This window comes from Phoxinus phoxinus (genome assembly GCF_949152265.1).
Source record: "Phoxinus phoxinus genome assembly, chromosome: 20".
Lineage (NCBI taxonomy): Eukaryota > Metazoa > Chordata > Actinopteri > Cypriniformes > Leuciscidae > Phoxinus > Phoxinus phoxinus.
This window is the reverse complement of record NC_136895.1, coordinates 10,697,118-10,721,991: the sequence shown is the minus strand read 5'-3', so window position 1 is coordinate 10,721,991 and position 24,874 is coordinate 10,697,118. Positions and strand designations below refer to the sequence as shown.

Genomic DNA, 24,874 nt, shown 5'->3' with positions numbered 1-24,874 from the left:
TGTGGATGCCAATCACGCCCTGTCACTCCCCAGTGACACGCCTTCCTCAGCCAATCGCAGCCAAGCACTACCTAGAAACATGTCCTCTCCCGCCAATCAGGATCCAGTGCCTCATACACCTGTCTCTGTCCTCACATGGAAATCTATGCCTGCCCAAATGCAAGTTCAGAGACGCAAGTTCCTCTTCGGATTTCTTTTGAGCTTGAATGAAAAAAAAAAAACACTTAAAATCCCATTTCTGCAAAGTTCAGATCCAACTCTAATCAAATGGTGTGCTCAAGTCATGTCAGAAAGATCGTATTTATGATTTGATTAACACCACTACAAAGTCGCAGTGGCCGTATAATTTTTTTTTATGTACAAAATTTCATAGTATTGTACAATTACGGTAGCATATATTATGATTCACTTTACAGTCAGCACCATCATTCATTTTTTATTTTGCAAGTTTTCAGTCACATTTTTAAAGTAAATTTCATATATGGAATTAAGTTAAATCTACTTGTAAGTATACCGCCTACATAAGTATAAAAAATAAGTAAGTTTTGTGTTGAGTAAGTTCTTAGTTGAAGTTTACTTGGCAAAACTCAGTTTCAAGTACATTTAACTCAAACAATATAACACTGAAGTAAGCATGCTTTTTACTTAGAACATCTAAGTGAATAATAGGCAACGCATCTACATGATAGAAGTGATATGATATCCACCAGAACGGTCTCAATACTTGGTACACAATTCACAATAACGGTAACATTTATTGGATCACTTTTGAGTATTAATGTCATTCTGAGTGTAAAATGAACTCCAAATGTCACAAAACAGCAAGTTGCTAAACCGAACAACAAAAAAAACAACAATGCATGATGGGATCCCCAGTATCAGAAAGTTGAGTAGGTTTTACTTTACTTTTATAACGTTGATATTTTTGCTTTAATTTCTATCCGTTTAAATATGAGTACTATTGTAGAATTAACAGAGTTAGAATTTTAATTTTTAATATTGCCTGAATTGACGTATTCAGGTAGAAATCCCATTTGTTTTTTCAGTTCACCACAGAATCATTTTTATCAGTGATTACGACTTTCCAAATCTCCAAAAATACATCCTTCGCCGGAGGACTTAAACGCACCAAATTACAACGATTCGCTGACACTTCATCACAAATGTTGTTTGATTAAACATAAACTTTGAAATTATATGATCAAATTTATGTAGAAAAGGTACATCGCCATATTGAACCAACCCAGTGATTCTCAAACTTTATTGGTCACGCGCCCCTTTAAACCAAATCTGCCATTGCAACAGCTGTTTTCTGTTAATTACTTATTTTTTCAGCTTATCTCCCGCCCTCGCAGAATCTGTTATGAACATGGTAAACAAAATATTGCAATGCATGTATAAATATTCATTATGTATTTGTATGATGTCTCTAATGCTCACAATAGCTGCATTTATTTAATAAAATCCAGTAATATTTTGGAATATTTCTACAATTTCAAATAACTGTTTTCTATGTGAACATTGTAAAAAGTAATTTAGTCTCACATGATCCTTCAGAAATCAATCTAATATGATGATTTGATACTCAAGAGACATTTCTTCTTATTAATGTTTAACACATTTTATGAAGTATTCTGTAACATTATAAATGTCTTTCCTGTCACTTTTGATCACTTTAGTGCATCCTCACTGAATCAAATTAATTTGGGGGTTTTTAAATCGTGCAGACCCCAAACTTTTGAGTTTTTTGGCGTTATGATAGCAGTTTGATGGCTGGGATGGTGGAAGTTAGCTTTAGATTGTTGGCGTAGTAATTGTAATTGGCGTAATTGTTTAAATTCTGCCAGTGAAGACAAAATGGGAAAATACTGGCTTAATTTCTAACTCTAAACATTGGATGCATTAAAGGCAAATCCAAAACCCACATTACAGAATATCTATTCTATACTTTCTCTCAGCAAGATGCAATTATGAAAAAAAAATAACGAAGCATGTGGCCACATGTGCGCTCCACAGAACGGAAACAGTTCATCAAATAGCCATTACATTAATGACTGCAAATACAGAAGAGTCCAGAAAAGCTGTGAACAGCTGCCACATACTCAAGGAAGTTGGATGATCTGTGTGAAAATCAAAAGTAAGAAGGGGCCGCATTAGTGTTATATCCCTGTTGGATTTAATAAAGACATGCAGACTATCAGAGAAGACAAATGAGGAAGCGGAGGATGAAACTACTGTGACTTTTCCGCTGTTGAGCCATTACACACTGGCAAAAAGACAAGACACCACAGCTGTAAGCAGCCGGCACAGAGATCGCTCCAGTAGACTTCATATTATCACGGATATGCGTCAAGAGCTCGTTTCTTCCGACAAACACAATAAGGAGATATTTTGAAAAAAATGTGTCCACACAATGTTGTTTTGGGACACTTCATTAGCTTTAATTATATGGACAAAAAGACACAGAGACATTTTTCTAAATATCTTCTTTTGAGTTATGCAGAATAAGTCAGTTGGACAGGGTTAGAAGGGGTAAAATGGTAAAATGTATCCCTTTAAAAGGTCCGTTCATGGTTGGTTATGGTTTTTTAAATCGTTGTAAATTTAAAAGAATAGCAGATTTCACGCCACAGCTATAACGATAACAGCACTGAGGAATGAGATCGTTGCAACCACTTTCAGAATTATTATTCAAGCGGATGAATGATAAAAACACTGACAGCCAATCAGAATTCATCCTGGCTTATGAAATGCCTTTTTATTCCGTTTTAAAAGAATAGTTCACGCAAAAATGAAAATGATCCCATAATTTACTCACTGTCAAGTCATCCCAGGTGTATAAGACTTATTTCAGCCAATACACAATCAGAGTTATATTAAATAATATCCAGGCTCTTCAAAGCTTTATAATGGCATTTAATAGAGCCAGAGTTTTTGAAGCCCAAAAAAGTGCATCCATCCATCATAAAAGTGCTCCACACGACTCAAGTGGGTTAATAAAGGCCTTCTGATGCAAAGATATGCGTTTTTGTAAGGAAAACCATACATATTTATAACTTCATAAACTCTGATCACTGGCTTCCGGCAACGGCCGTACGCACGATCACAAGATAATCGAGTTCTGGTGAAAGGGTGATCTTTGACCCGACGTATGACATAAGTGTAAGCTTAGCTGAGAACTGACGAACACTGAAGCACAGAGGAGAGAGCAAAACTAAATGCCGGTCATGAATTAGAAGAGTCTAAAACGAGAAGTTTAAAAGAAAAATATTGGAGGACTTCGATATTAGACAAGAACTACATTTGTCAGGTCAGAGGTCACCCTTACGCCAGAGATCAACTCTCAATTCATTCTGTGTACGGCCATTTGGATTACATTTATTGCATGGATGGATGCACTTTATGGAGCTTCAAAAACTTGGTATTATTCAATACCATTATTAAGCTGGGAGGACGGCTTGAGTGCAAGTCAATTACTGTATTATTTTCATTTTTGGATGAACTATTCCTTTAAGGCATATTTGCTGGTGAACTTCACACATACACACAATGAGCTTGCACTTTGCACTTCTTTAAATAAGCCATATTAAAATAAAGTTAGTGCAGCAGTAAAGCCTGAAAATATCACTGGTTGGCAGGCCGCCTGCTTTAGTCCAGTAACAGCCATATCTGAATATCTCTCTCTCACACACACACACACACACACACACACACACACACACACACACACACACACACACACACACACACACACACACACACACACACACACACACACACACACACACACACACACACACACACACACACACACACACACACACACACACACACACACACACACACACACACACACACACACACACACACACACACACACACACACACACACACACACACACACACACACACACACACACACACACACACACACACACACACACAAAAAGGAAAATACATTTATTTGTTTTTAGATGTATAAAATAACATAGTAAATAATCATGTTTTTTACATCTATATATTGTTTTTACAAAATGAGGATGTCCCTGGTTTTGTGCAGTACGCGTCGTACATGCCTACAGTTAATTGTTAACTACACTGTTAAAATAATGGTTCATTGTTGGCATCAACAGAACCATGAATAATCCATGGAAACTTTCCATTCCACAACAGATTCTTTACAGTGGAAAGTGGTTAATGTTCTTCACATTAAGAAAACACGGTTCCCTAAAGAACTGCTCACTGAAAGGTTCTTTGGGGGAACCAAAAATGTTTCTTTTAAATGGCACTGCTGTTAAAACCCCATTTGGGAACCTCTATTTGTAGCATGTAGCTACTTCTGAATTGCCATCAATGAAGAAAGATGCTTTTTGCAGCCATACGGTGTTGTTATCATATCTACCAGCAGGGGCAAACTTGTCCATGCTAATCTAATCCAACCGTGATCCCTTGTGCTCAACTAATAAATTGAATGTAGCATCACAGTCGAGGGGCGACACTAACTTTGCATCTGGGGCCCATTTGCAGTCATTTAATTACGACCGGCCATTAAGAGAGGCCCCGGCATCACTTCTTCCCCACTGGGCCCATTGATAAAGCAAGACCATCCGATGAGAGGTTACAGCCGATGACAGCTGTACACTTTCCAGACCTCGCTGTGCTATGGCCACCCGGGTTATGAGATGTTATTAATACGCTTTTGAAGAACACACAACACATTCTGTCCCATTCACACACATCATTCCCATCATCCACAAAATTGCGAAGATACAGATTCTTCCCATTGATCAGAGGACACGAGCAAGCAACAAAGGCTAATGAAAGTGGACACCCTCTCCTAGACACACGTCCTCCAGCGGTCTGTCCATGTCTCTGTGAAAGCTCGTATGAGATAGCCGTGAGCCGAGCTGATAGCAGCAGCTGAGAATAGAGCAGTGACGGCTTGTGTGTTTCCATTGATAACACTGGGCCGGTGGTTGAAGAAACAAAGGAGTACAGAAGATATAATGGTAATCGACAACATCAGGTTAGCTCCATTTCGAATGAAACTCTTAGCCGTAAGTTGACTAAATTGCGTACAACTGTTCCCAAGCGCGATTTTCACGCAAAATTATTCACGGCAGGGGCATAAGGACGTTATTTTGTTCTTTATGGAGTTTGTGTCTTTTTTATTCAATCAAATGTACGTAACAAATTATTTTGTAATAAAAAAATAAAATAAAAGATTGCAAAAAAATCTTCTTAAGGCTCAAAAATAAAGAAGTTTTAATAAAATGATTTGCAGTGCGTGTAAATCTTTGAAAACGTTTATTTTTCTTTGTGCATTTCGAAACCTTTTTCATCACAAACACAAATTTTGTCTTTTTTGCGGGTCTAAATCTTTGCTTGCGAGTTGAAAAGTTTTGATAGCGAATGAAGCAGTGTCTCAGTGGGCGGTCTCTATCAACCAGGATGAAAGGCCCTTTTCTATTGGTCACCCTGGACCGAAGTGACAGACTGACCACGCCAAAATACGTTTTCCCGCTGCTGCCGCGCAGTGTCTGAGAGAAGAGCGAGCGAACTTGTAACATGTCGAGCAACGGGTCGTTTACTGAGTAAGATAACTGATTTAATATCATAAACTCAGTGACAAGTGAACTGAATTATTCTCTTCTTATGCTCTCCCATTTAAATACTTAAAGGGGTGATGAACTGAGAAATCAAATTTTCCTTGAGCTTTTGACATTTAAGAGGTCATCATACTATAAGAATATCTTGAAAGGTTCAGAACTGGAATAGAGTGCGGATCGGGCCGACTTTTTCAGTCCGAGCCCGGCCCGCGTCCGACAGAGCAGTAACCGAACCCGACCCGAGCCCGACAGGCATAAATATATTTATGTTCGAGCCCGACCCGAGCCCGACAGTTAAAATCCCATTTTTTTCACATACTAATGACAATTGTACGTTTGTTTGTGTGGAAAGCCCGCTTTTATTAAGCAACTGTAGGAAGGCAATCGGAAATGTCAACAGGACAAGCGCATCAGCGCGCGGAGCAACAAGCGCTCTTAACACCTGGCGCGCGCACATTATGCACGCGTTTCGTTGTCACGGCTACATAAACAAATGTCCGCACACAGGAAGACGGATGTTATGGTAATATTTTACATGTATTTTAATCACAAAAACGAACGTTTGCATCAAGTGAAAGCATCAGGCACATCGGCTACCTACATAAGCTGTTTTAAATTTAAAATGTTCAATGCCTTATCGCGCTGATGTGACCGAGCCCGACCCGAACCCGAACATCATTTCTAAATATCTGTCCGAACCCGGCCCGGCCCGTCGGGTACCGGCGGGTCCCGTCGGGCTCGGGTCGGGTATCCATCCTCTAAACTGGAAACTTCCTTGTTAGTCCAATAAAAGCTTTTATTGACACCAGGCACAGCGAACGACAGGTTTTTCAAAGTGGGGATCTGTGACGTCAAAGGGTATCAAACACCGCCTCAGCAGAAGATGATCTTCTTCAACACCGCCTGTTTAGCCCCGCCCACCGATTTGCATTGCACATTACATGCAATAGCTAAATAAAATGTACCAACGAGGTGATAATTGCTAAACCGGATCGAGCTACCAAGCAAGCAATAAACACGGCGTTTTTGAAATATTGTGCGTATGCATGCACTGTTTGTTAATAGGATCCAATGACTTACACCGTATCTACACTGGATGTGGTGCGACTTGACAACAAATTTACGACAGTAAACTGATGCCTATTCCGAGCACTGGCGATACTTCTCATTGGCAGGACAAATGGATTTGCAACGGTCGTTTTGTTGTGTCCAGTGTAAACAGCTTCAAGCTGTTGCGGTGCAGAGCAACGCGTCGCGTCATTGTCGCGTCTGGTGTAAACATGGTGTTACGGCGGTGATTCACTTGTGCGTGCGACACTTCTGTCGCGCTGCACTCCACTATATTCATATGGGTGACGTCAAGCGACTTTGACGCGCTCGCAAAGAATTCCGGGAAGGACATTTTTTCATTTGAAAAAAATGCCGTGCGTCAAAAAGCTGGCCGATGCCCATCTTTATGCAAATGAATTCCATTGAACGCGACGCGGCTATCCAATAGAAGCACGCACATGGAGACGGGTGGGGGAAGTCTCTCGCGGGTCCTTTGTTCTAGATTGGCCGCTGGCTCAAAACCACGCCCATAGCGGTAAACTAGAGGAACGCCCATCAACGTACAAATACGGGGAGGCGGCGCGACACCACACGACATTCGTGTCGGACAAGTGGATCAGTACCGTTAGGCTGTTTACACGCGAGTAAAAAATCTGATTTTTTTTAGCCAATCTGACACTGATCGGAATTTGTTGCACACGTGTAAATACGAAAATTCGAACGAGATTTTCGCATTCATTCTGAGCCACTTTCAAATTCGTTTTTAAATCAGAATCAAATCCGACATCTAAACGCGTATATCCAATTCCCCTTGTGATTCCAAGCCACCACAGGTTAAGGGCAACCCGTTTGCCTACAAAGATCGTTTTATAATGTCATATTATCAAGCAGACGTGCCTGTATGTGTAATTTTCGCAAATCACGCTTACACACTGCCTCCGAAGCTTTCGTCCGTCATATTTTTTTTTGGATCAGGTTAGATTTTCTGCGTTTTTCGCATCCGTAGCAAGTATTTGAATTGTGTTTTGACAATTCAGAGCCACCGAATCACGAATGCGAAAATACGCATACGAAAATTTCAGACTCGGTGTGCAAGGACCTTAAGACTGATATTCTTGGCATATTATTTTGTACATTATTTATAAATATAAAAAGCAGAGAAGCATTGTTATTTTAACGTAATATAAATATAATATATAGATAGGCTATGTGCGCCAAGTCTTGGGGATACTGCCAAGGATCGAACAAACATGCACAAGGTACCTTATTTTGCAACAAATAAGTTTTGTGTGTGTGTTTAATGTGTAAGACTTCAGATTCATTAGCTATATATTTTTATTCATTAGTATATTTTTTATATGCATTAGTAAATAACTAAGAATAACAAAGTACAGTAAACTGTCAAACTATTTGCGCTACAAACTATTGAGTTCATGATTATGATAATGAATTAAAATATGATTTAAAAAAATATGATTAATACAAGTTTGCAGCATTACAGATAGTTTTAGTACAGGTAAAATATGCAAACTGGAAGAGAACAACACAGGAAGCCTGGCACATTCAAATTTCCAATGACCACACATTTCAAAAATATAAAATGAAAAAACAAAGAACTTAATTTGACGTCTGATGTTTACCACTTGACTAGAGTCATAAAGTCACAACTTTAATTTAAAAGCATTAGCATAACTTTTGCTGTTGTATCATTGCGGTGGTGTTTGAAAGAAACGGCAGGTCTACCTGCGTTCTTGTTGGAGTGTGTGATGTTTAGGGTGTTATGTAAGACGGGCCGTGGGTGGACATGAGTCACCTCGACCCTTAAAATGTCTACATGACTCACTCTTCATAAATCTGCCTGATATTTACATTGTGAATGAACACAAATAGCCCCGCACCTTCACACGTCCCACCCCACAGACAATCAACGCCAACCTGCAGCTGTGTCATCCACTCAGACTGCCTCCAGAGGGAAACGTTAGCGGTTTCTTGTCATCTCATCAAGTTCAGCTAATGACACCGGAAGCACAGGGTTGGCTTCCCCACCGAGTTAAACGAAACAAACAATGTTTGGCAGATGCCCACTGAGTTTGAGTCAGTAAAGACGTGTCATAGAAAAGATCTGTCGCAAAATACTGCGGAAGAGACCTGTAGGACACCGTGTGGGAATGTAAATATAGGCTTTCTTTGTTTAAACATGAATGTCATCCAAGAAAAGTACAAAATTCTATAAAATAAAAATAGTATCAATTAGTACAGCAATAATTTTAGGCCAATCTGGAAAGCAAAAATCTCTAATGGGTTTTCAGGGCTCTCAAGTTTTATCAAAAGTTTGGAGAGAGATCTGTTAGGGGAGGAGCCACCCAAATATTTGCAGCAGGGGCCCCTCGGCCCCACCAAATTCGCTTAAATTTTTGCTAGCAGTTCAATTTTGCCTATTGTTCATAATTGACCAGCACAAATGGAAATTAAAACCATTTTGGCAATCGTAGACAGCCTTCCAAATCTGCTCAAACCGGTCACCTTTAAAGGGGTCATTGGATGCCCATTTTCCACAGGTTGGTATGATTCTTTGGGGTCTTCATGTAAAGTTTGTAACATCTTTGGTTAAAATTCCTCAATGGTTGTGTAAAACAACACCCTTTTTACCTCCTCAAAAACAGCTCTGTTCACAGCGACCCGTTTCGGTGCATGTCTCTTTAAATGATAATGAGCAACAACTTCTTGGCTTTTTGAGGATTAAAAAAAAAGTGAATGGATTTTTTTCATTGTATGGTGGTTGTGTCCACACACTGCAAAAAAAAATGTATATGCAAACACCATATAAAAGTGAATTTTGCATCCGATGACCCCTTTAAAAGCAGTTGGACAGTTTTTGACTGCATCACAAATAATTTAGCACGAATTTGGCTATACTCAACATCAGCTCTCACTGTCTTTGATCTCAGGCAAGACATTTCGTCCAGGAATCGTAAAATCAAAATGGTTAAAAAAATTAAATAAAAAAAGGAAACCGCATTCATCAGATCTTGCTCTTCCAACTTTATAAAAAATACTTAAATGTCATGATTGAACTAAGACCTAATCCTGGCTTCTGTGAAACCAGGCCTAAAACACACGAACGATAATGCTACTATGCTAAAGCTACTTTGCCATGCACATGAACTCAAGTCCTTGTGGTGTTTGGAGTCCTTATCTAGAACCTTGTTACACAGTGGACTAAACAAACACGTAAACATTAGCACAACTTTTATTCTTGAGCAAAGCTGACAAGCATGTTGTGTCCGCTATTTTTCCAGAGCTTTACTACTACATCCCTTCATCTATTAATTTTGTTGCTAATAATGTGAGGAGTTTTTTTTGGCATGGCTGGATGGGTTTGTGTTACGAGGAAGATCATATGGAGTCTTAGAGAAAGACAAGCTGTTACAGGGTCTGTAAAGTGTCTGTAAAACATGCCTAGCCTGTTGCCACCGTGCCCTCTAAATTAATCTTGAAGCCCTCAGAGGCTGTACGCATGTGTGGCAACTGGTTTTGTGTTTGTGTTAGCAGTTAACTTGAAAAAATTATGTGCAATTGTTCCCACAAAATCATATTTCACTCCAGAATAAGATATTTTGCTTAAATAAAATGAGGATTTAATACAATTAAGGTTTCTGCATTGTGAAGACACTCAAAAATGTTACCGATCAATCCTATCTCAGTAACTATTGCTTATCAATATATATATTTTTAATTACACAAATCAGTTGAAAAATGTGCAATGCAAAAGACTTAAAAAAAAACTAATTTTGTCTCTTGTTTTTCTCTTTCCACTTTAGATAGAAATATGGCCTGGACATTTATTTTGTGATCTTAACCCATGGATGTTAATTCCTTTAAGAAACTTCCATTAAAGAGCATAAAAGCAGTCCAACGGTGACCGGCCATGACGGAAAAAAAAAGAAGCTTCTAGGTGCCGACACCAGTAGATTATGGGGCAATTATTCCAGGTATTTCGATCCTCCTCATTTATCTATCTTGCTGAACAATAGTTACCAGCAACTGCAGTCTTGGCAGCGATCGAAAGGCGACCTATTTTCAACTGTCAGCAAGTCAACAAAATGTCGGTCACACAGTACACACACACTATAGGCCGGGCCAGGTCACATGATCAGAGACGAACACCGCTGTTAGTCCATGAGGAATATTAGGCATTGCTATCCATTAACATCGGCAGCAGTTAGCATCTAAAATTACAAATGGTGACTAGTAAAATTATACATTGACCCCTGCCGCTCTCTTCCCTTCAGCACACCTGCTGGTGAAATGCGGGCATTGCCATGCCTGGTAATTTATACACCGAGCACCTGGCCAGGCCACGAGACCCCACAGTGCAACCAGCTAGCAGACTCGTCTCCGTTTCAGATGAGATTGAACCTTATACTGGCTCAAAATGGAAAAAGAAAGCTACTCATCCAATATAGTATGTTGATCAGTATCTTAATACACCACAGATCACTCTCGACGTCACGTTTTGAAGGAAAGATGATTGATAAACCGTGAATTTAGGTCCTTATATGAACATAAGGAAACAGGCGGAGACAGAAAAAAAAAAATGTCGATATTTAGACAGGTGTCCCTTTTAAATGTGCCAATTACTGATACCAAACTCTTCTTTTTATAACTACACTATCTGTGCCTAAATAGCATCTTCCCCCATTGATGCTCATTCAAAAGCTTTACTTGATAGATTCCCTAAAAACTTGACAGATCTCTCTTCTTCCCTTGGGTTGTTTGCCAAAAAAAAAAAAAAAAAAGTACATTTGTGACCCCTGACCTTTCTTTGAACAGGCCACATGTGTTTTAGTTGGACCTAAAGAACCATTTTATGGTTTACTGAAGACTTGAGAAGAAAGAATGTGTGAAATGCCATAAAGCTGAAATCAATGAAAGGATTATTTACCAGAGTACTTAGCACCCTGAACACTTACGAGCCTACACTACACCCTATAAAGATTTCATTGAGAAATCCCTACCGCTACCTACTGAGAATTCAATCTACACCTCAAGCAGAAACAAAATGGCTAACAGTTATTCTCAACCTGTGATGGTGTCAAGTATATTTATCAGAGAACCTACTGATAATTGTAATTAAAACTGTCACAATCATATTTAGTCACAATCACCCTGAATCTCAGACGAGCTTGAGAATTTGAGTTTCTATATTAATAGTTTTAATTATTAAACGTAATTAAATATCATTGGTAAATATATAACTTATATCGTATAATTTAAACGTTGAAATGTGTAATGTAATGGAATCGCAATAATTGTTTTCAAAAAGGGTTTTCCTCAAAGGCTGTCTGCCATTGGTTGGGGAAACAGAGATAGCTCCGCCCCAAACTCATGCTATTGGCTGTAGCGTTGCTCTGTTGGGCTGATTGGAATCCTCAAAAAAAGAAAACTTTACCTACAATTGACCGTTCGCAAAGACCCGCCCCTTTAGTTACTGCCACTATGTCCGACAAGCCCCGGCGCTCTCGCGCCACACCATGTTCTCATCTATTAATACATAAGGACTCTTTTGGCTTTACAATACAGAAACTCATATGGCATTATATCTGTGCCTTGGTGCTATACAAAAAAAATGCCTTGTATCCTTGTCATTTGCCTATAAAATGACTACAGACATCATAAAGGATTGTACAATGGCACAAAACGAACAACTGAGGTAGGTTGTAAAAAGAAACATGCCAGATGGTTAAACGCGAGATGACCGTATAGATGAAAGCAAAATGCCTTTATGGTGAACACACATGCTACAAAAACTACTCGCACTACACTGAGCAGCAGCATCTGTGCAACCCTGAGCTTTAAGCAAGAGATTTCAAAGTCATTGGAGAGAAACCGTACACATTCCTGGCATTAAGGCATGACGGGGCTGTTGACAAAGGTCTGTGATATGTTAGTTACGTGAAAAGAGGGGGGAGCGAGCGCCACAAAACGCCATTAAAGTCAACATGAACTCAAAACTGAGCCTGTTTACCGTCTTTATACATGCTTCTGGTGTTGTGCATGATACATTAGTACACAGAAAGAACAATTAATCATTCACAACTATATATGCCTCGAGCACTAAGCCTAAAATCTGATTGGTTGATAGTAATGTTGTCCCTATCACATTAAGTGTCCTCCCGCTGTAAGATTTTGATTAAATTTCCATTATTTGGTGGCTTTTTTTACCATTAGTATTGACTTTTTTTGTTTAAAGGTGACTTTAATAATATGAACCATAATGACATCCAGTATAATATTTTTGTTTTATGTATAAAGTTTCTAATTTTGGGGAAAAAATCTGTGTAATTCTTCAGAACGGATTGGTAAACTTGATATAATCCGTTAAGACGGTGCTCAGCACTATACAATGAGAGTAAAATAAATAAAATATTTGTATTCTATGGTAAAATAGCAGCATACAGCTTCTGTATGATTTCCTTTTTAAAAGAAGGATAATATAATGGAGTTAAAAGAAATGATTTGGACCTGAATAAAGGGGCACTTGAGCATATTGATTGGGATATTAAGGGGAAAAAAGGTTGGGGTAAAAACAGATACGGTCATTAGCCGTGTTTCCACTGTTGGGCCAAAAGCGGGTGTGCTGGTGTGTGCCAGGGCCAATCCAGGACCTTGTACTTTAACAATCAAATAAAGGCTAAATCTAGTTTATAAGCAGATCTGCCTCGTGCCTTGATTCTGCTCAGGGACAGACGTCCAATTAAACTCAGATAAACACCTTCTTTAATTTTAGACCATGTTTACCCAGGGACCTTTACACTTGGCCGACGTGTTCTCAGCATATGTCCGGCACACAGCGGGCCTGCCGTTACAGTGCCGATACAGCAGTGCTCATTACATATAATTCAATCAAACACATATAGAGCTGTCGGTGACGTCAGATCGAGCACTTTCTCAAAAGGGAAACCGCATCGGGGTTGGTGTGAAGCGGTGGTCATACGGCTGACTTCCCATTTCTAATTACATCCAATGTGAACTCGTGCTGATGAGATGGCACAATTTATTTGATTAAGCTATAAATGGATGTACAAGCGGGCAAAAATTGCTCTGATACACTGAAGTCATCAGACCTCAAGGTCATGAACCTGGCTGTTCAGTTTTTGTCAAAGTAAATGATTTATTGAATAAATAATTGATGATAATTATCAATTACTAGATTCTAATTCAATAGAATTGTTCTGAAGTGCACATTCGGTGGACACTTTACTATCCCATGAGGCCACGGGACAGGATTTATGAATGGAAGTGAAGCGACGCTTTATTTCGTTAATGAAATCTATGACAAAAATTTTTCGTGATGACCTTTTTTTCCCCATAACTAAGACGAGACGAAGCCAACGTCATTAAACAAAAACTGTGACTATCAACATGCAATATCGTTGACGAAAAAAGACGAGACTAACATGTAGTTTAAAAAATAAAAACAACCAACATCATTGTTTGTTTTTGTCGAATAAAAGAGGAGCTTTCGTGCTCACGGTAGCCAGATTTCAAGAATTTAAATCCATCAAACAGAATTTTTCAGTTAAAAGGACACGTTTTCTACTCAACGATTTACTTCATGTTTGCAATTTGGCAACCATGCGCACTCTTTAAACTGCGGAAGAAGAGCGGATGATCTGAAAACGCTGACAAAAAAGCAAGCTGGAGTTTAGCGATCTCCATTTGAGATTTTCTGTGTCGTTCAGTCAGTCTGTTCCTTAACAATCAAACCTTCTCAGTGATGAACTGTAAAAAATCCAAACATGGATCTATTTTAGACTATACTTGGGATTTTTGATGCTGAATAAATGCAGTTACACGACCTCTGTGACGACACAGTCTTTTTGTTTGTTTGACTAAATATGATAAAAAAATTATAATAAAGCAATCGTTTTACAGTGGATTTAGAACAGCTAAGGGGCGTTGTTAAGAACGGCACGGAGCGGGACTTACTGCTTTTATAAAACGGTTACTCCATAAAAATATTCATTTTATCCATAAAATAAACACCAGTAACAAAAAAATATAACGTTATAACACATTTATTCCTCCCTCAAACAATGTAGTTCCAAAGAGGTTGCTAAGCAACACATGCAGCAACAAAGAATCACAGACGGCAGTTGTGCAGTAATACTAATGTAACGCGGTCACCGGTGTGTGTTTGTAGAGTAATTTACAACGGCTTCAAACACGGCTCAACCAATCAGAATCAAGGACTGGAACTATCCGTTTTATGAAGTACATTTGACAGGACAGTCTAAATGTTTTTTTTTTTAAAGCTGATAAAATTAATACAGAAATTCCCTTTCTGTGAAATAGCAGAAGTTGCTGGTTCCTTAAAACTGTCATACTTTCAACAAAGATTAGCCCATTTACTTCTACATGTCAAAGCAGTGAACACACGCTGAGAGGCCAGAACAGCACAGCAGGAAACCCACAATTCGACAAAGATGGAAACAAATAAGTGTCACCAAATAGGCTGATAGTGGTTGACACCCGCTGAGGGCCAAGCCTCGCACTTCTTCACCAGGCTCACGTGGCGCCTTGTAGACAAATATTTTCACACTGTATTAGTCACGTTTGTGTGTGAACGTGAAGAAAACAGCAACTTGTGTCCTATTTCATTCCAAACACTGACACTTCACAAATGTAACCAACCAAACTGGTTTTGATAGTTAATGGCCGTTCAGTTTTTACCAGCGTCCATCGATCAGAGGAGCTGACAGCACCCGTGCTATGGTTGCTGAAAGGGCGAGTGTTGATATTTGAGAGATCACACCTTCCTGAATAAACTGTCATGTGACCTAAGCCACAGGAGGAAACAAGGCACATACAAACACACTGTCTGAAACTCACAATTTAGACAAATGGCGTCAGAACTATTTGGCTGTGGCAATTACAATTTTAAAAAATCAAAGATATCAGAAGATGACTAAATGAGTTTTGCTGGTTTTCAGGTTTGCCAGGATCACATAAAGGTGGTGGCATAGATAGTTTGAAACTAATAAACTTAATTAATGAGTCGAAGTTCTTAAATTGCATGAAGCTAGCATTGCAGTGTTTTTCTTCCACAGTTTGGTTCCTTGATGACTTTACAAATCGAATATAAATCTAATGTTAGCATTGCCGCTCTATTTCTGGGCATTTTATGCTAAAACCTTTTTGGTTCCCCAATAATCAGATGTGTAAATCCTCCCTTATTTGGTTTACTATCAACATCTTTGTTGACAATTGAAAACTTGCTAAGCCAATGCTAGTTTTGCTTCTTTATACCCAATCATACAATTGTCAGGCAAGACTTTGTGAACATTAAGAGCAAATCTATAGTTGGAAGTAATTCCCAACTTCCATAAAGTGTTGCTCAACATTTGTACGATGGCGTACAAAGAAACAAAACTACCGTTCTCTTACCAAGCTTTCGATTGGATAGGCCAGTTGGATATCCCACATCCCCTTTTTAATTGAACAAAGGTAGGGGGTCAGTACACCATTTAAAACATGTTACGTCAGATTTTATAGGTAGTTTATATTTAGTTAGGACTCTGTCATAAATGTTGTTCCAGGACTAAAAACAAAGACATTTCTCATGCCTCGGTTGCCGCATCTACACATAAAAACGCACAAAACACATGTTTCCACAGAGCATCGTGTCATTCATGAGCGCATAGACATGAAACTAATGACAAAAGGCAACCGAATAGCCGGTAGTCTTAAGAGCTGAAGGGACAAAGGCATTCACAACATATTTCCCAGCTGTGCTTTAAGCATCCCTGGTAATGCCAGCAAACACGCATGCTATGAAGAACCAAGGTCAACACAGCGCTCAGGCCTTCACTAAGAAACAAGTATAAAACGGTTACTGCTCTATACGGTGCGTGAAACATCTAGATCCAACTGTTCAAAGGTCAAACAACACCAAAGACCACGACAGCTGTGGAAAAAAGTGAAATATTACAATGAAAATGAACAACACAATATACCTTTCCAGGGTCATATTCACACGGCCGTTTACACCAAAGTGTCCGGGGGGGAAACAGAAGCGCTGTAGCCCAGAATGGCGTCTGGGACTCCCATCAGCCTCACGTCCCCGGGGGCACAAAGAAACTTCCCCCTCTGGCTCGGGCTGGCAGAGTGATATAGAGAGAGCAGCTGACGAGGGATATATGCTGGGAGAAGAGAGAGGGAGCGATACACCGTGGCGGACGAGAGGGAAAAAAGGCCAACGCAACAGACCCGACACATCCTGACAATACCAGTCATAATGCTGTGGCCCACTGTGCTATTTAAAAACAATCCATCAAAAATGCCCCATCTTTCACCGCACGGTCAGAGCCCACGACCTTTCGCTGGCTGTGAAACGCTTCACGCGGGCAGCTGAGGATTTCATGCACAGCGCCGTTGCATGCAGGAGCCAACATGCAAGCGACTGCAAAACAATTAAGCCGACTTCGTATGACAGATTTCTCAAACAAAGTCACAAAGTTATAATAGCAACGGTTAAAGTGACACCGTGACAGGCATTGGCTCGATGCTGCAGGATTACTCTCGATTAAAAGTGTTCACAAATACACTTTAACTGCACAAAAACACTTAATTTCCTTATCAAATATTTCTGGAATGTATATGAAAATTTACTTAAATTATATACAGCAATTTTTGCGTAATTATTTTTTTTTAAAAACACACAAATATCATATTTACTAAACCCAATTGTTGCAGATTTTTTTTTTTTTTAATTTCTATTATCTCAACATATGCATCTATAACAAAAAAGTGTATATATATAGATAGATATATATATATATATATATATATATATATATATATATATATATATATATATATATATATATGCGTGTGTGTGTGTGTGTGTGTGTGTGTATATATATATATAAAAGGGATATTTATTTTTAAATGACCATACAAGTTCGATGAAACCATAAAAATATGAGTCAAGATGTAAATTTTTTTTTAAATATAAATATGAAAGAAGAACGAAACTCTTGGTTAAGGTATTTATCTGGCTTTTTTCAGACAACAATCAATTATTAATATTTCATTGGTTCACTCACTTTTGCATTCGTTCATAATTTTTAGCAAGAAATGATGTACGCACAATTTGGTGGACATACTCCTCATACGAGGTGTTGTGCAAAAACGGAGAATGTTTTAAAATAGAAAGAGTGGACGCCATGTCCATAATTGGACACCTTTGTAACGCTGCAACAAAATTGGCGTCCACATTTCTGTCAGTAACTCACACGGAAGAGTGCCTGATTCTATACGTCAATCTCTGGTGACACTCGAGGGTGTCCTGAAGACTGAAGATCACTGCCATATTCGTCCCGTTTAGAGGGCTAATTTTGTTCGCCTGTACTAGAGCAAGTTATATAGCACTTCAACTGACGAACACCAGTGAAAACTTTTCTGCACACGATTTGCCAATGCAACCATCTAGACTTTGCAAGACTGCTTATTATCAAAAATATAAATTAACTCCCACAGCATAAAATACAAGTGTTTTTTCTAGCATAATTAGCATTATATTTTGACTAGTGTTAAGTGGTTTCATAAAGAGGCATGTTGCAGGAATGTGGTCATCACTTATGTGCACATCAGCACTGGTCAAGCCGTGTCATTTATCAACAATTAACAAATAGCAGTGTCACCAGTAACATCTGCTGGAAACATTCACTGGGACCAAACGCACGTGCTGACTGACTGTGGAGACCCAAGTTCAGCATTTCATCCAATTTCAATTTGTTTTCTTCTTCATAATTGATTCACCATGAAGGGAATGGTTATCTGCCGTCATATCCTACATTATACAACATTAAAAAGTCACTTCTGTGTTTGAAACATTAAAATGTTGCAATAGACATGAAATTTAAGTTTGAATCATTTATCAACATTTATCAAAGAGTTTGAGTTTAAGTGTATTTTCAAAAAACGTTTACAATAGTAGTTCATTAAGATGATTTACAGCTAAAATAAAAAAAAATATATATAATGACTTTTAAAAGTATGAAAAGGTAAATTTTGGGGACCAGTAAACTAAATCGCAAAATTAATTTTACAAAAATTCTGTAACTATTCTCAACACAAACCCAAAAAGTCAGTTTTAAAATAAATACATACTATTATTTATGCTATAATTATCAGTAAGGAGTGCTAACAATAATCACATTTAACAACCTTTATTGTTTGCTTTTATTTATAGATCTTTTTTTTCCCCAACACTTAACAGTCCTGTTAACTGTTTTAACAAACGGTTTACCCGCTGGAAAATATGAACCAAATACATATATTTTCAGTATTAGTAAATTTAGTAAGAATAACACTTAGTCAGTTTAAATGTAAAATGAGTATTACACAAATACAATCATTTATAATAATAAAAAAGATGTAATAATCACAAAATCAATTGATTATATTACATTTATATTGCTTTAAATCTATAGAAATGCATGTTTATATTTGTGATGAGACCAAGCCTGACGGAATAAGCAGGAGGAATGATGACGCTTTATGCTGGAGATCTGTGGCTACAATAATACAGCGCTGAATCGCAGTGCAATTACACTTTGGCAAAGAACTCAAAAGTTACACTCATCAAACCCATCCATCATCCCTGTGTCTTGAGGAACCGTGCCACTTCAAGCATTTAGATGATTTCTCACTGTACTTGCTACTTAAGCGTGATTTATCCCCCAAAACGGGAACGAAACGCTCGCTAACAAATCGATTTTTCATACATCTCCATGCAACACAAACGACTTTTCCCACAGCAGCACATTCCTTACCTCTGGAGGTGCTCAGCGCACGCTTTCCCGACATTCCCTGGATTTTTTGACTGTCCGTTCTCAAAAACACATTTGTCCCAAGTTTGGTTCATGGTAGAAACAACTTTCTACCCACGGGAAAAATCCAATGAGTCACTCCCCGGAAAGTTGCAGGAGGTTTGTCTGCAGTGAATCCCGACTGAGGTCCTGTCTTTCTGTGCAGTTACGAATCGGCCTCCAGTGAATCCGGGATCAACCGCGGTAATGAAAGTTAGCCCACTCGCGCACTCTCACTGAGCTTCTGCCAGACCTTCAAAAGTAGTCTAAAAAAAGTGCAGATAAAGAAGTGTGCTGGTGGTAAAGCTGGGATGAGGGCTGGAGGAATACGACAGGAAGAGGGACGTTAAAGGCACTTGACCATTTGGGAGTCCCCGAGGGCAGCCGGACACTTTCATTCTCTCTCCAGCCAATGATAGAGCAAGTGTGAGGAATGCCATTAGCCAGTCACTCAAAAGTGCCGGATCAGTTTCGTCAACAGATTATCAAAGGCCAGACCCCCGTGCGCATATTATTAACATTTCCGACCATTAACATTTTGCGGGGCACAAAGAGGCCCCTGTTGCACGACTCTGTGCAAAGCCTTTGATTCTCTCAGTGTAACGCTCTGGAGCATTAACTGCTGGCTGAGAGTCTGTCCCAGACACAAAACTGTACGGGATTTATTGGAGATCTGGATGCTTGGATAACAGACTTTGGGGAGTCGGCGCAATTTGTTTGAAACTTGAAATGCACATAATAATATTGCAATACATGCAACAATTAATGCACATGCAATAATTAATTTTCACTACAGAAGGAGTTAATGAACCAATCTGTCATTTTACATCACAGATAGAATGACGGATGGGTAGATATATAGTACACTAGCATGATAGATGGAATGATATATAGGCAGATAGAACGATGGATTGTGTGAACAGATAGATAAGAGTGATAGAGACAATAGACAGAATTATAGATAGAGCAATAGTGACAGAGCGCTAGATAGAGATAGAGTGATAGACAATAGACAGATAGAATGATAGACAGAGCAATAGAGTGATAGACAGTGAAAACAACAGTGACAGAGCGATAGACAATAGAAAGATAGTTAGACAATGAATAGACCGATATAATAGATACAAGTGATAGATAGACAATAGACAGATAGATAGAGTGATAGATAGACAATAGACAGATAGAGCAACAGTGACAGAGCGATAGACAATAGAAAGAGTTAGACAATGAATAGACAGATAGAGAGAGAATAATAGATAAAAGTGATAGACAGATAGAGCGATAGAGATATAGTGATAGAGCGATATAGTGATAGAGCGATATAGTGATAGAGCGAGACAGAGGATAGAGTGATAGATAAGAGCGATAGAGAGAGTGATAGATAGTGATAGAGCGAGACAGAGGATAGAGTGATAGAGCGATATAGTGATAGAGCGATATAGTGATAGAGCGATATAGTGATAGAGCGAGACAGAGGATAGAGTGATAGAGCGATAGAGATAAAGTGATAGAGCGAGACAGAGGATAGAGTGATAGAGCGATAGAGATAAAGTGATAGAGCGATATAGTGATAGAGCGAGACAGAGGATAGAGTGATAGAGCGATAGAGATAAAGTGATAGATAGTGATAGAGCGAGACAGAGGATAGAGTGATAGTTAAGAGCGATAGAGAGAGTGATAGATAAGAGTGATAGAGCGATAGAGATAGAGAGATAGATAAGAGTGATAGAGCGATAGAGAGAGTGATAGATAAGAGTGATAGAGCGATAGAGATAGAGAGATAGATAGTGATAGAGCGAGACAGAGGATAGAGTGATAGAGCGATAGAGATAAAGTGATAGATAGTGATAGAGCGAGACAGAGGATAGAATGATAAAGAGCGATAGAGAGAGTGATAGATAAGAGTGATAGAGAGAGTGATAGATAAGAGCGATAGAGAGAGTGATAGAGCGATAGAGATAAAGTGATAGATAGTGATAGAGCGAGACAGAGGATAGAATGATAAAGAGCGATAGAGAGAGTGATAGATAAGAGTGATAGAGAGAGTGATAGATAAGAGCGATAGAGAGAGTGATAGAGCGATAGAGATAAAGTGATAGATAGTGATAGAGCGAGACAGAGGATAGAATGATAAAGAGCGATAGAGAGAGTGATAGATAAGAGTGATAGAGCAATAGAGATAGAGCGATAGAGCGAGACAGGATAGAGTGATAAGAGCGATAGAAAGAGAGAGAGCGATAGAGTGATATAGATAAAGTGATAGTGATAGAACGAAATAGGATAGAGTGATAGATAAGAGCGATAGAGCAATAGAGATAGAGTGATAGAGCGAGACAGAGGATAGAGTGATAGAGAGAGTGATAGATAAGAGCGATAGAGAGAGTGATAGAGCGATAGAGATAGAGAGATAGATAGTAATAGAGCGAAACAGAGGATAGAGCGATAGAGAGAGTGATAGATAAGAGTGATAGAGCGATAGAGATAGATAGTGATAGAGCGAAACAGAGGATAGAGTGATAGAGAGAGTGATAGATAAGAGCGATAGAGCGATAGATAGTGATAGAGCGAGACAGAGTGATAGAGCGATAGAGAGAGTGATAGAGCGATAGAGAGAGTGATAGAGCGATATAGATAAAGTGATAGTGATAGAACGAAACAGGATAGAGTGATAGATAAGAGCGATAGAGAGAGTGATAGAGCGATAGAGATAAAGTGATAGATAGTGATAGAGCGAGACAGAGAGAGTGATAGATAAGAGCGATAGAGCGAGACAGATGATAGAATGATAGATAAGAGCGATATATATATATAGTGACAGACACAGATCGATTTTAATTAAATAAAATATACATGTAGGCATAAAGATTTTAATTTGCCTCTTAATGACTTAAATAATGAACAGCAAATGCACAAAATATCCACTAGATTCTAGCGGAGCCGCTCATTAACCACCTGCAGACGTGTGACATTCCCAATCCCAGAGTATTCTTGACTTGCAGGAAAGCAGATCCTGTTTAGAGAAGGACTGGCACTGAACCCGCAAGCGCTGGACAAAATGTTCCACATCAGCAGGACAACTGCACACAGAAACCCCAGAAACCGTCAGGCCACCGCGACAGGTGGAGCTGCGCATGAACACCTCATCCAGAGGATCACACACACCTTCCGTCACGCCGCCGTTCATTTCTCTTACTTTTCAAACGACTTTCAATCTTAACTATGAAAAAATACTGTCCCTCAACTGTGCCATCACTTCCACAAGTTTTTCAACAATAAAAAAAACAAAAAGGTGTAAAAATATGATTTAACTGCAATTCAGATAAATATAATTTTAGCAGTGAAATGTTCCCTAGCAAGACAAAGGAGTCAGTTATTATATTCTATAAATGTTTAAGTCAGAGTAATATTAACACCATACATAATTAGAGGAGTGTTGAAAATAACATTCTGGTGGAAATGACTTTTAAAACTAAACAAAAAAATATGGCACAAATGGCCGTCATGGACAATGTTAGTAGTGTAAAAAGTATTTTACGAGAATATTTTGGAAAAAGGGCAGAGAGCAGCACCCATGTGACGATCCTCCCTGTTTAAGTGCCAAGTCATAACGCTAGATTGCGGTTCAGCTACAGCTGCGAATGCCATTCTCGATAACTCGCCACTATACGTCCCGCTGTTTACACCACACGGGTTTTAAACGCTCAAACATTACTCATCAGGGAAACAATAAAGGCTCAAATATGCATATAATATAATAAAAACTTCCAGTTTGTTGCTGTTGCTCCCATAAACCTCCTGCATGACCTCATAAAACTGCTTTAAAAAAAGGAACGAATGCAGTTCCCACTCAAAGCGGCGGGCTGTAAATGCCTCTTCACATACGGTTACGCTTTACAAGGGTAAAAATGGATCGCAATGACACAATGACGCCTCAGCGAGTGGTTATATGTAGAGCTCGTAGTTGCTGGGTCAAATTTAAAGGATCTGCCGGTTGAGGAGAGTGTGTGACCTCATTTTTACAGCCGAGCCAGTGTAAATACAACAACCGAAACAAATAAATATGCAAATAACGATGTGAAAGTTTATATGACATTTGGCAGACACGTTCTTGTGGCAATTACCAGAGAGGAAGTTAAGAAGTCATTCTGTACTTTACTTTTTGAAGTATATTATTTGATTGCTGGTGGATTCTGCTACAAAAAATAATAATGATATATCGCTTTAATTTTGTGTTCAGTTCTTATGTACAAAAAACAACCACATGAAATTATGATAGAATAAGTGGGGCATTTATGAATAACTGGTCACATATAGTGACTTGCGAGTTCATAATAGGAATTTAAATGTTTGTCCACTAAGAAAACAAAAACACTCAAACAATGCTTTTACTTTAGAAAACACACACACACTATGGTAACACTTTATAATAACTGCACGCTATTAATCATTAGCTAAGGATCAGTAAACAGTTAATTCATCATTTATAAAGCATTAATAAGCAGTTTATGAATACAGCTATAAAATATGTATTCTTGGTTTATAAGCATATCTATAATATGTTTAATAATTGTATTTTCATACTTTATTAATGATCAACTTATGATTTCTAAATGAAGTATTGCATTATTTACAAACCAGTTATTTAGGAGTCGTCAGTGGTTCATAAGATCACTTAAGCCGCGTTTCCACCGAAATTACACGGAAATTACACCGCGGTCTAAAGTACCGGGAAGATTATAAACTGCGCGCGTCTGCACCTCCCAGTCTGGACGGACAGTAAGCAGTTTTGATCGCCACATTATAATAAATATGGAGGAGATTCAAACTGTGCTGAGGTTGTTTGTGATGTATTGGTTTACTAACGAGGTAATTAACAAAACGGCAGAAAGAGACGAGCACTGATACTAAAGCGTGTTCAGAAAGCTCGTAATGCTATAAAATTAAACGATGCGGACACTGACCGTGAGACGGCTGGGACGAACACGCAGAAAATTTCCTGTTACACAAATACGCTTAATAAAGCCTGAACCTCGTCGTCGGTCCAGCTGGGGTTTTTTTTAAATTAAATTCCATATTTGCAGACAGACAGCTCTTAGCCTACTGCATAAAGCCACGAACCGCAATAGATTTTTAAAAATTCTGGTTAAAATCATAGACAGTGTAAACACGGTTAAAATAGAATGCTGCGTGCCGTGGAGTCATCCAATCAAAATGCGGCGTGAACACAACCAATCAGCATGTTCAGCGCACAAGTCCCCGAAAGTTCCTGAACTTTAAAAAAGTGCTACCTCGCCAGCAGGGACTTTCGGAGGGGGAAATATTTACCCGGAACTTCAT

The 24,874-nt window shown here is 38.8% G+C and overlaps 1 protein-coding gene across 2 annotated transcripts in view; it reads right to left on the bottom strand.

Moving 5' to 3' along the window:
* The window catches only part of rbm20 (RNA binding motif protein 20), a 68,540-nt gene extending 48,814 nt beyond the window's left edge, over positions 1-19,726 (bottom strand). Inside the window, exon 1 of one of the 2 annotated variants that reach the window (XM_079593655.1) lies at positions 19,502-19,726. In XM_079593655.1, the coding sequence (XP_079449781.1) occupies positions 19,502-19,593 (92 nt within the window). In that variant the 5' untranslated portion in view covers positions 19,594-19,726. Of the gene's footprint in view, positions 1-16,678; positions 16,708-19,501 lie in introns of those variants that run through there. The other variant, XM_079593656.1, reaches the window with a different exon arrangement.
* Positions 19,727-24,874: the final 5,148 nt, after the last annotated feature.